This window comes from Chlamydotis macqueenii, chromosome 3, assembly GCF_036417535.1.
Source record: "Chlamydotis macqueenii isolate bChlMac1 chromosome 3, bChlMac1.mat, whole genome shotgun sequence".
NCBI lineage: Eukaryota > Metazoa > Chordata > Aves > Otidiformes > Otididae > Chlamydotis > Chlamydotis macqueenii.
The window spans coordinates 31,592,956-31,605,189 of NC_141558.1; the positions used below are offsets into that span (position 1 = coordinate 31,592,956).

Consider the following 12,234-nt stretch of genomic DNA (forward strand, 5'->3'; position numbering starts at 1 on the left):
ATGCTCCTTGAACTCCGGCAGGCTTGGTGCCATGGCCACTTCCCTGGGGAATCTGTTTCAGTGAGTGACCACCCTTTCAGTGAAGAACCTTTTCCTAAGGTCCAATCTGAACTTCCTTTGATGCAGTTTCATTCCATTTTGTCGTGTCCTTTGTGAGGATGCAGAGAGGTTGCAACACATACCTGGTTATTAGTCATTGATTTCGTCAAAAAACAGACCAAAATCCATGAGAAATTCTGAAAGTAACATAGCAGGACGCACAGCAATGTATAAAATTAAAAAAAAAAAAAGTTGTACCTTAAAGCCTGCCTCAGTGCGGTAATGCAGAAGTTTTATTTGGAAAAAAAAAATATTTTGACTGCTTCAGATAAATTGAAAAGGCATCTTCCCACAATGCCCCAAGCCTTGAATTCAAGACAGATTCCCTCTTCTAAAGACACCTATTTGCTGCAAATGCTTCAGTCCCAGGAAATGCTTTGATATGTCATGGAAATGTTACTGTCTGACCTTACTCATAGGTAGGACTGTGATGATAGAGGTAGGATTAGTCTTTTCTATAAGTATACTCAGTTTTCAAATTTTTGGACTTGAACGACTTTAAACTCACTGGTTCTAGTGCAAACTTATAAAGATGTTTATACAGGAATTTAGAATCTTGATTGTTTGCGTGTAGGCAATCAGATAGTTTTGGTTTATTGTATTCACTGCTCTTTTAGCAAATCACATATATATGTCTCATCTAACTGCAAAGAATCATTACTTCATTTAACTAGTTAAAGGAGTCGTTCCTGCCAGCTAGTCTTGGCAGTTACACCTTCTGGTCCTAACACTGAAATTCTAGAAGGAAGACATTTGATAAAACAGCTAATTGATCTGTCTACATGGTGTTTTAAAAAATGACCTCATGAGAAGATTTCCAAATAAGGCCCAAAAAGCACCTTGGGCTAGATAAGGTCATCCCTTATCAAAGAGAGGAAGGAGTTTTTTCTTCAGTCATGGCAACTTAGGCAGAAGTAAATGTTCAGAGACAACTTATTCACTAATCAGTCGATTATCTCCAGTCAAGATGATGATAGTGGTGGTGGTGGTGGTTGTGTAAAAAAAAAAAGACGCCTAGGCATATTGCTGTTTGAACACATTGAATCGTTGGTCCTCCAGATTGAAATTGTAAACTGGAAAAAACACTTGAGGAACTAATTAAGGTTTTTTTTTCATGTGGGAAAGTAAATAAATAGAAAGTTCTTCAAGAACAGCAAAGAACTAAAGGTTGATGCTCTTAAAACAATTTTGTTTCGAAAATGTGTATGGTCTGCACTTACATGCACCAGCTTGCAGCAGCAAAGACATAATTGTTTACTGCAACAAGTTCCTACATAGAAAGAGATGTAACTCCAGGAAGTTATGTTTCAGTCTGGCTCTGGAGAGTCTGGCTTTCTAACTCCACACACCCTTAGGTGAGTACATGCCAAGATAGTGGCCATGCACAGTGTGGAATGCAGTCTTTGCATTACACACAGTACCTCCCAACTGAAAAAACAGTCTGTTACTTTTTGTTGTCTGCAAAAGCATTTTGCTCTGCCAGTGCCTGTCAGGGAAACCCTGCCAACATATTTGTCACTCTTGATGACAGCTACAAAGCTATCTCAGTTATAGCCTATAGGATTGATCTAGTATTTATAGCATGCCAGCACAGGCAAAACAATAATTCTAACTGTCAGGAAAAAAAAATATGAGGTGGAATATGTCACTTTAAAATTCAAACAAAAAAGAGGACAGCCCTACTTTACTATGCCTTTATTGTCATTACAGTACAAAAAGACACAGACTTTTACAATTGTGTCTATAAAACTCTTATTTTTACTCTTAGTTATATCGATATAAACATAAACGATAGAAACATTTTTTTACTTTCTCTAGTATGCTATATCAAAGATCTTGTGTGACAAGGGCTGCATTAGGCAGCCAGGGACGTGCACTAAGACAGACATACAACTAGAAGATAACTAAGTGATGCATTGTATCTATTTCTGTCCTCCATAATTCAGGATCTTTTGGAAAGACATTAAATCTTTCTATACTTCTGTTTCCTAACTTGTAAGGTAAATATAGACTATATATGAGACCTCTTACAGACCATTTAGAAATGAGGAAAGAAAAGTACAAAATAAGAGTTAGGTCTTATTGCTTTATGTTGCCTTTTTAGCCCAGAGAGCCTAGTGGGTTTTTTTCCTCTTCTTGCTGCTTAAATACCTAATTGAGCATTGAAAGAGGGTGAGGTCTGTGTCACACAACAGAGAATGATAGGAGAGGTTAGTGCTGAAGCTTCTCCATCAGAGCAAAAACAGTTTGCCTGACCTGCTTGAACATAAGATGCTCTAAAGCTAATTTGAATCATACTGAGTAACTCCTGTTAATGCTGTTGATGGGAGGAACCCACATGTATTTTCTTCTTTTGCTGTGCTCTGCTGACTAGAGAGCATTTGGATTAAGTGCATCGTTGGCGTCTAAAGCCCACATTTCTGTACTGCAGGAGAAAAATAAAGAGTACATGAGTAGGGAGAGGATAAGTTATAAAAGCTTGGGGTTGGTTACTGTTGCCAGGGAAACCACTTCCCTGGTATCCGCACGTTCATCACATCTGTCTCTCCTGCTCTGCCTGGCTCTAAGAAAATCTTGTAACTTGAGGTTAAAAGGCAAGGGGGGAAAACAAGGTTATGTTTCAACGTAAAATGTAAAGATAGCACGGTCTTTACATACTCAAACAAATTTGAACAACCAGTTTAGAAAAATAAGCTGGTATTTAGAAAGTTCAACCTTTTTGTTTCTGACTTGTGTGAGGACACCTAGAAATTGCAACATATGTTGATATGACAGATAAAGCTACATTTGACATTCTGTTAACATGTTCAAATCATATGCTGCTTGCACTTCAGAAACATTGTAAGAAACATGCACATTTAAGAGGATCCCAACATCAAGATTCACCACTTTAATATAGAAGGCAGTTAAAGTAGGACATGAGCTTCTTGAGATCTCTGGAACTATCTGAAATGGGGGAAGCTTCATGAACACAGAGTCCCAAAAATAAGGAGGCCCACTGCACAGAGTGAGATCACACACTATGTTCTGAAATAATAATGCTTTGGGGTCAATATCATGGAATCATAGAATAGTTTGGGTTGGAAGGGACCTTTGTCATGAGGCTTGAGACGAAATTCAGCACAGCTGGAGCTGCTTTGGAGGGAGGGAATTTTTATTTCATTTGTGTTGTCAAATGACTGTGCCAGTGCTTATCCAAGAGCATAAAACTCTGAAGTGTGACCTGACTTCAGCATTGATAAAGTGAGAGAAAACTTGGATTAAATTTGCAACAACTGGGAGATGCCAAATTAGATTAATGTCAAACACATGGAAAACCACAGCAAGTGTAGTGCCTAAAATCAGAATCTGAGTCATGATACAGGTCAAGCACACTTTACATTACCACATGTGGGAAGTCTTGGTGTTTTGAAATCAATCCAAACCTTCCCACCTTGCTTCATTCTTCTTTCTGATCTATATTAGTCTTCCTCCACCTGCAACAGTCATTTATAAAGACTGTAGAGCACTCTTACTCATTTAAGGGTTGAGTACTTTAAAATAATGCTTTCTAATTGCAAAAGTAAATCTTTTTTTTTTTTCTATTTCATTTTCCCTTTTGTGAAAGCTCTTAAACAGCTTGCAGTAGAATACAATGTATTGAAAGGGGACAGCTTTTCATCAGCAACAATTAATGAATTATCCTGTTCTGCTGTTCACAAAATGTCCATGAGTAGAATACGATTTTCTCCCATTTAATTATTCTGAATTAGACATCAAGTAAATTCTACAGATAATAAATGGAATGTAGATTTTGTAGACATTTCATTGAGAGTACTTTCATATTCAAACAAGAAATGACACTAGTTTGTTTTAACTGGAGATCACCCAACTAAGTTCCTGTTTTCCAAGTCACATCTTGCAATCAGGTTGCTGATGTGGACATTTCTGGAACCAAAATTCACATTTTAAAACTTTCCATTCCAAAAGTTGCTTTATTGTTCTTACTGTGGTACATGCAAGAAAGCAGAAAAATGTATTTGCGTTCTACTGTCACCAAACAGGAATTGCATTTTTCTTTTGAATGTGCCTCTTTGTTGAACCACATCTTTCTGACAGAATTGTTACATAATAATATTTCTTTAGACCTACATTCTGCCCAAAATCAAAGTAAAAATAGCCTTTCCTATGGAAAGGTAATTCCTCAAATATACTTGTGTTTTAGAGACAAGTCTTCAAATTTACTTTATGGATCATATTAGTAAACAGTACTGTCTGAAAAAAATCCTTATTTTTTTTAGTTCAAGAAACCAGACTCTGCACAAACAGTCCACTTTTCTTCTTCTTGTGCTCACACTGAAGATATTTGCCTGATCTGAAGAGTTTTACTTGTAGAAGAGATGCATGAGATTCCCTATACATGGAGTCAGAGATTGTGATTGGAATCTGTAACATCTTTCAAATTTACTTACTCTTTAAAGTATAATTAGGAGAGCACTATGTGTCTGATTATAGTAACTGTTAAGAACCATCTTTCAAGAATCTTAAATTTATCAAGCAGAAGATACATTTTATTTTGCAATCGTTTACTGCTTCTGATTTATTAAGTATGCTAAAAAAATGTCTTGCATTGTATTCCATACAGTTTAATTTAGTCTTTAATAGGAGCGGAGTATATGATGTTGCACAAGAATCAGTATAAGATATTGTTTTCACAGGTTCAAGACGCATTCAGATGTCGACTGAGAAATTGCCAGGATCCAATCAATGCAGATTCTTCAAGTTCTTTTCCTAATGGACATGCTCAAATCATGGTTAGCTTTTATTTTCTTCTTTGAATATTAATTTAGTGCTCCTAAAAGCACTAAAAGAAAAAAACTTACAGTATTGTACATGGCAAGTATGCACAGTTGAAATACTAACACCATTTTTAAGCATAAGTCTGTTTAGATCATTATGTGCTTGCTTAAATCTCTTAGCGAGTTTTAAATTATTGGTGAGATCATTTAGTGGAGCACAGTGAATTAGTATCTTCCACCAGTGTTCTTTCTGACAAAAGATACTTACATAAGAGAATGAGAAAGTAATCTAATAATGTATCATGACTTTTTCTACTGTTGATATAGAGAGCACTGATGCATTTGAGAGTTTTCCCTTCATGAGGCCTTGAAAAATGTTCCTCTCAAACTAAGGCAGACAATGAGAAAGTGCTAGAGATTCTAGAGGGGGAATCTATTTACTGTCTGGCGTTAATGAAATAGTGAATGGTTCAGTATGCCAATTTGGATTTACTAATATTGTTAGGTGGCGTATTAAGACAAATTATTGGTCCCTTCACTTTCAATGAGAGTTTGTCATTGATTGTAATGGGGACAGGATCAGGCCCTAAAAAAATGCAAGGCTCAGCAAGCAGGTGCACTTCAAATAATGGTGAATTGAAAAAGAACCCAATGTTTGGACTTCTTAAGCAAGAGGAGGTCATTTTTATTAAATATTTTTTGTGAAACAAACTTTATGTGGAAATAAAAACACAATTCAAATTCATAATTCAAAACATAGAAACAACATTACTCAAATTCTGTAACAGAATAAATAGTTTTGCTTAACTGGGAAAAGGTGCTTGGATTTTCAATTGTTGAAATCCTTTCTTAGCTCTTACAATTCTTTTTTGCTCAATGAAATAAATAATAGTTGTTTTCAGGGAGTACAAACTTTGCACAATTACATCAGGAGCAAGGATGGATGGAATGTTATATAACAAATAACCACTTCATAACAAATTAATGATGTTTCAGACAGGATGAACTAATTGGATTACACATATTCACAGTAATTTGTATTGCAGGGTATTTTCCATACTTCTGTTTATAAAATTACTATGAAAAGCTTCCTTAAAAATGATCCTTCCATGAGATGTAGAAGTTACTCTTCCATATACATAAAAACTATACACTGTATCGTTTTATTAAAACTATATACTCTACTTCCACCTATTTTATTTTATTTTTTCTGGTCAGGCAGCATACTTTGAAAACCACCCAGTTATACTTTAGGAAACTTTGTAAAGCTCTGCTGTTGTAAAACAATACACTTCACCTTCTCAGCAACAAGAAACCACTTTTAAGAGACTATGACTCTGTAAGTAGGACATTTTGGAAGCGCTAGTTGGCAAAAAGGTATGGTGGTTTAGTTTTCAATTAATAATGTCTTTCCTGTTTCGTTGTTTCTTGTTACAGACTGATTTTGAAAAGGATGTGGACATTGCTTGTCGGTCAGGTAAGAACATTGAGAGAGTATTTGGCCAACAAAAAGAAGTCTTGTACTAGTTCCTTGGGAAATGAAAACCAGAAAAATATCAGGGTTTAGTTGTTTAAAACACATGTTTATAAATGTAAACAAAAAGGTTATGCCACTGTATGAATACATTTATTTCATTTTCTTACAAAAGCCTTTCACTAGAATTGAGCAGTTGGTAAGCAGCCAAATGTATGATTGTCTATTAGAAGGCGAATGATTTTGGAAAGAAAGTCAATCTTGCATACAAGCAAATGGAAAAATGAGAGGCAGTTTTGTGTGAGGTATGAGAGCGAGATGCCGTGTGAGCTGCTTGTTATGGAATATGGCAGTGAACTGACAGGTACCATGGGATCTAGGTCATCGGAGCCCTCAGGCTACCAAAGGGGATGTGAATGCAACACCTGAGATCCTTCAAGTTGTCTTACTGTCTCAGCCCATGAGCTGTATTTTATTGCAAAATCTAGTGCAATTCACTGCTGTGAATTAAAGCATTTTCAACTGGGACAAGGAAATCCTTGCACGCAGCTGGAATAAGTCCAATAATTGGTTTCTTTATTTTTTTTTCTTACCATCTATCCTTTTTCTTTTATTACAAATGTTTAATTATAGACATACTTATTTTTTTAAGATCAATAGTTGTGATTGAATAGATGCTTTGCTTTTGAATGCATCCTTCAGTGGTTCTGGAAATTTTGTATTCTATGACAGGATTCATAACTTTTACATGTGGCACTTTCCTCAACAAAAAAATACTGGATGTTGCTACAAGTTTGACCAGGAAGGCCTAGGCCTACACCAAAAGTGGATTATAACTGTTTTATGAGACATGTTTACATTCTTTATAACCTTTTCAGATGCAGCAAAATATGTCTTTCTAATACCAATGGAACTTCTTCCCACTGTGGTTACTTTTTTGTCACTTATATTTAAAAAATAGTTTAACACAGAAGAGTTTAAGAGTCAGCAAAAAGAACATTTAGGGGCTCAGGAACACATGTTAATAGTTATAATCTTGTGGCAGGTCATTACAATGGATTGACAAAATGATTCTGCCTTACAATCTGTTTGACATTTTCCAGGAGGTTATGTGGACTTAATAATGGCAGTACAGATGTCATGGTGTATTTTTTTGGAAAACCCTTAATCAAGTTCCACATGGCAGACTTTTGCTTAAGCTGTAGGTCACCTAAGATCTATGTAAGGCAGTAGGAATAAATGAAGCAGTGGTTTTAATTTATATAAATGACTGAGGCTTAGTCAGAGATCTGTGTCAGTTATACATGGTAGATTAAGAGGTGCTGATTTTTTTTAAAAAAATAAAGCTTCTCAAACCAGTATTTATAGAATAAAAGCTATTAAATGGATAGAAAGAGTTAAGAAGATGCACTGGCAAAGGGAGCAGTGCTAAGTAAAACCACAAGAAAAAGCAGTGTTAGGCAGACATGGTATCATGTTGTAAGAATTCTGTTCTCTAACCTGCAGTTCTGCATAAAGACATTGGACCTTGCAGAGCAGCTACTATAACAGGAACACTTTCTAGAATTTCGTTAAATGATGAAGAGGAGGAGAAGGGACCAAACCCTGAAGGAATGAGCTATTCTACCTTGCCTGGAAACATCATCTCCAAAGTCATCATTCAGCAACCAACAGGTCTCCACATGCCTATGAGTATGAGTGAACTGGCCAATCAGTGCTTGAAAAAAGACAACAGTGAGCTGCGGAGGACTGTGTATTTATGCACTGACGATAATTTGAGAGGTGCAGATATGGACATAGTCCATCCTCAAGAACGGATGATAGAAAGTGATTATATAGTCATGCCCCGGGGCTCAGTAAATACCCAGCCATCACTGAAAGATGAAAGTAAAATGAATATAGGCATGGATACATTGCCTCATGAAAGGTTATTGCACTACAAAGTTAATCCAGAGTTCAATATGAATCCCTCTGTAATGGACCAATTTAATATCAATTTAGACCAGCATCTTCCCACCCAAGAACATATGCAGAGTTTACCATTTGAGCCCCGCACAGCAGTGAAGAATTTCATTGCCTCGGAGCTGGATGACAATGCAGGATTATCAAGAAGTGAAACTGGATCCACAATATCAATGAGCTCCTTAGAGGTCAGTGGTGCATAAACAAATTGCATGTTCTGTTGTTCCAATTCTATGATAAGATAATAAATTGTGTCTTGAGTGTAAGGGTTGAAGATAATGTTTTAATTCGTATAAATTATTGTTTGGGATCATACATTGCTGTTCTTATTTTTCTTATTATCAGAAGTGTTTATACCTAGAGAACAAGATTAACGTTTCAGAGCCAGTCTATATGAAAGCGTATAGTTCTGGAGATTTAACATTCCACACGACTTCAAAGGATTTTGTGACCTACCAGGTAAAGTCCACTGGAAAATACAGTGTTGCTATGAGAAGAAAAACTGTTCCTGCAAGATACGAGTGATAATCATTGACTCTACCTGCAAGCACATGCAGTTGAGGATACTTGCCGTTTTATTGCTGACAATCATATCTGTCTCAGATATGATAGGTCTGATTCTGCTCTCACTAGTGTAAATCTTGAATTCTTCCATCCAGTAGTTCACCATTTACTGATTTAGTTTTGTTTGCATGTGTGTGCAGGCATTGGTACAACTAATGTGTGCAAAAGGTACAGGTAGACTTCATGTGCAGTATCCTAGATTCTAGGCAGATTGCAAAAGTGAACTGAAAAGCCTTTAAAATTAATTCGGTTCATTACTACAATCTGTCTGTGGAATTTAAGCATTATAAAAGTGAAAACTATTTACATCGTTTCTTAAGATGTGTCAAATACTGCCATTCCTATGAAGCTTTTACTTATGCAAAACCACCAGTGAGGTAGAGTTAATTCATACTTGGGCCTCCTTAAGGATTGGAAGTGAATTTCTTCAGCATTTCAAATGTTATGAAGTGTAGCATTTGGTGGGAAAGAAAAAGACAAATGAGAAGAATATGGTATGTACTCATTCTCTGAAATGTTACAGATGGAAAAAAAAATCTGCTGTATGTGTACACTTGAAGCCATTAGCTAATACTCTACAATGTTTGGACCCGTCTGTGCAGGGAAACAGAGACTTTACCAGATTTTTCAAATGTTAGACACAGAACTGTAGCTGATACTTCATAAATAGGGGATACTTGCGGATATTTCTTTTTAAATTGAGTTGAAGCTTTATGTGTCGATCAACTAGAGAGTTTGGGCAGAAGATCAGAACTTAGTTTATTTTCAAGAGATGCCTTTATAAGATTTGAAAGTGAAATTTTCCATACTGTTTATAATGTGTGTGTATGATTGTAAGTTTTTACAAGACATAATTTAACTGAAAAAAAATTAATTTAAAAATGAAGTGTGATGATCTGCAAGTAATCAAATAGTATCCACTTTTTGTTTGTTGTTAAAGTGAATGTGTATAATCTTAGGACAAATTTTGAAAATTATTTCTAAAAGACAGTGTATGTGCTTGCCCACTCAGTGCTCAGATGGACAGGCTCTTTCAAAGCAAGTTTGCATCAGTAAAGAAGTTACTGCCCTCAGCTCAGGTATGTTAGTTAAAAGATCTTAAGAGGTGCACAGGAGTTCTTCTCCAATTTAATACAACCCCAGAAGCAGTACAGCTAAGATCACCTTCCAGTAGTATCCTCTTCTACCTATCTACAATACCATATTTCATTTTTTTTTCAGATATAGAGACTCAAATCCAGCCCACTTAAAATCAGATATATGCGTGAGATATCTAGGAAAGGTTCATTATCCCTTGAAAATAGAGACATACCTGCCATCATACCATCCACTCCACTTGTGGTCTAAATTTCTCTCTAGTGATGCCTCTTTCTTTCCTTTGGTGATAAAGCTATCTGGGAGACCTAAGTAAAAGGAGACCTTAGTTAAGTTGTAAAAATTTGGACAATAATTACTTCATCTTACACAGAATTTCAATTCCTGAGAAATTCACTTTGCAAAATGTGCCTGAAAATCTACGAGTATAATATACTGCACATTTAGAATTTTGTAATTGTCTTTGTATCATATTTTAAGCTTACCTCTAAGATGGGATATAAACACCAAATTTGAATCACCATTCTGTATATAGTTTTAATGTTTAGAAGATACTACTAAGTATGTAGTAGAAATGTAGTAAAATATAATGCAGTATGGTAGTAAATATTTAGTCTCTTCTAAATTGTTTCTTTTTTATTATTAGGTTTAGAAAGCTATATTTTGGTCCAGAAAGCTACAAACACTTATGTTATTAAACCTAACCAAACCCAGGATAATTCCATGTATTAGGAAAAAAAACAGATATTAGGGCAGATCAGAAATGAAAAGAACTGGTTTGGCTTTTGTGTCTGCCTTTGTGGTTCTCAGCATTACTTCATTATACAGCATTACTTCATCTTTTGATAAGGATGTGCTGGAATGAGTTGAAGATAGGATCAAGAAAAAGAATTTTACATAGAAGAAAATCAGAGTCTCAAGCAGACCCAGATAAGCAAATCCAGCCAGATAAAGAATATGCTTGTGTTTTTATATATGCAATATGCAAGAATCAAGGGTTGAGGTAAAGCCCCAAAATGCTAGTGGCTAGAACTAATCAGTTGGATTAACTTCTACTGCTGCCATAAAAAAAAAAAATAAGGGAAGACAAGGGATATTTTTAAAAATATTTTTGATGTCCAGTACAATATAATTTTAGAAGATTTCAAGACCTTTCAAAAGACAAGGCTTTGTCAGACATTATGGAGCAGCAAAACCTGCAGGAAGACATTCAAGATCATTCTGCCCATGTTTTCCCAAACAGAGCATGACTAGACCATCTCTAAAGGAGAAGATCCTGAGCAGTAGGAAACCTCTTTCTCCTGCCAGCTCATACTGCTGTCCCATCTGAAGTCTGACATAAAAGCACATGGATTTCTGCTCTATGGGGGCAGTTCTGCTTTCCCTTCTCTGAAGAAACCGAGATATCCCAAGACAGACAGCAGAGGCCTTCTTTTGTGTCTTCTGTATAGTACAGGGAGTTGGGCTCCTCCTCTGTTTTCTTCTTTATGTTTCCGGATGCCATCTCTGGAATTAGCACACTACTATTATTTTTATCATGTAATTACATATTAATTATCAACTACCATGTAAGTTAAATGCACTTAGGCAGATGTGACCTGTGTTAACACAATTCTTCCTTCTTTTTTTTTTTTTTTTTCAGTTAAGGTCAGTAGTTATTAAGAACATAGTAATGGGAGAAGCTTACCTATATGCATTATCATTCAAATAATTCAATATGTTTGGAAAATATAGCTTTTTAGTAACATATTTACCTTCCTAAATGCATGAAATTAATTGTTTTCTGCACTTTGCCCATCCCAAGAGACGATTAGCCCTTAGAACAACATGTGTCTATTCAAATAATTTAGAAGTGTATATAGAGATAAACACATAGCCAAAAAAAACAAAGCTGTTAAAAGTGAAGGCTGAAATGTCAGGTCTTTTTCATGTTCTCTTTTATTTAGACTTTGTATTTATTATTATCATTGGAGATGGATGTTTTGGAACACAACTATAGTATCAGCTCAAGACCGTATGTCCTGACTTTTAACTCTGTAAGGAGGATCCATCACCCCTACCGTTAGATAGCTAAATGTAGGTATTACCTTTCTGATATGGAAAAATAGCTTTTCACACTTGGCTTCCCTTTAGAGTCACTGGAGAGAAATAGGCACTTTTCAGCCACTTTTAGATATGTGCTCCAGGATGAAGTCAATCACATGCCCTCAGTGCATTTGTCTCTCTTCGGGTGCCATAGAGGAAGCCAAAATGAGTAGTTCA

At 35.8% G+C, this 12,234-nt stretch overlaps 1 protein-coding gene across 2 annotated transcripts in view; it reads left to right on the forward strand.

The window, feature by feature from the left end:
* The window catches only part of ADGRB3 (adhesion G protein-coupled receptor B3), a 468,567-nt gene that overhangs the window by 439,053 nt on the left and 17,280 nt on the right, over positions 1-12,234 (forward strand). For both annotated transcript variants that reach the window (XM_086744848.1, XM_086744847.1), the window contains exons 26-28: positions 4,797-4,892; positions 6,315-6,354; positions 7,858-8,501. In XM_086744848.1, the coding sequence (XP_086600974.1) occupies positions 4,797-4,892; positions 6,315-6,354; positions 7,858-8,501 (780 nt within the window). The remainder of the gene's footprint in view (positions 1-4,796; positions 4,893-6,314; positions 6,355-7,857; positions 8,502-12,234) is intronic.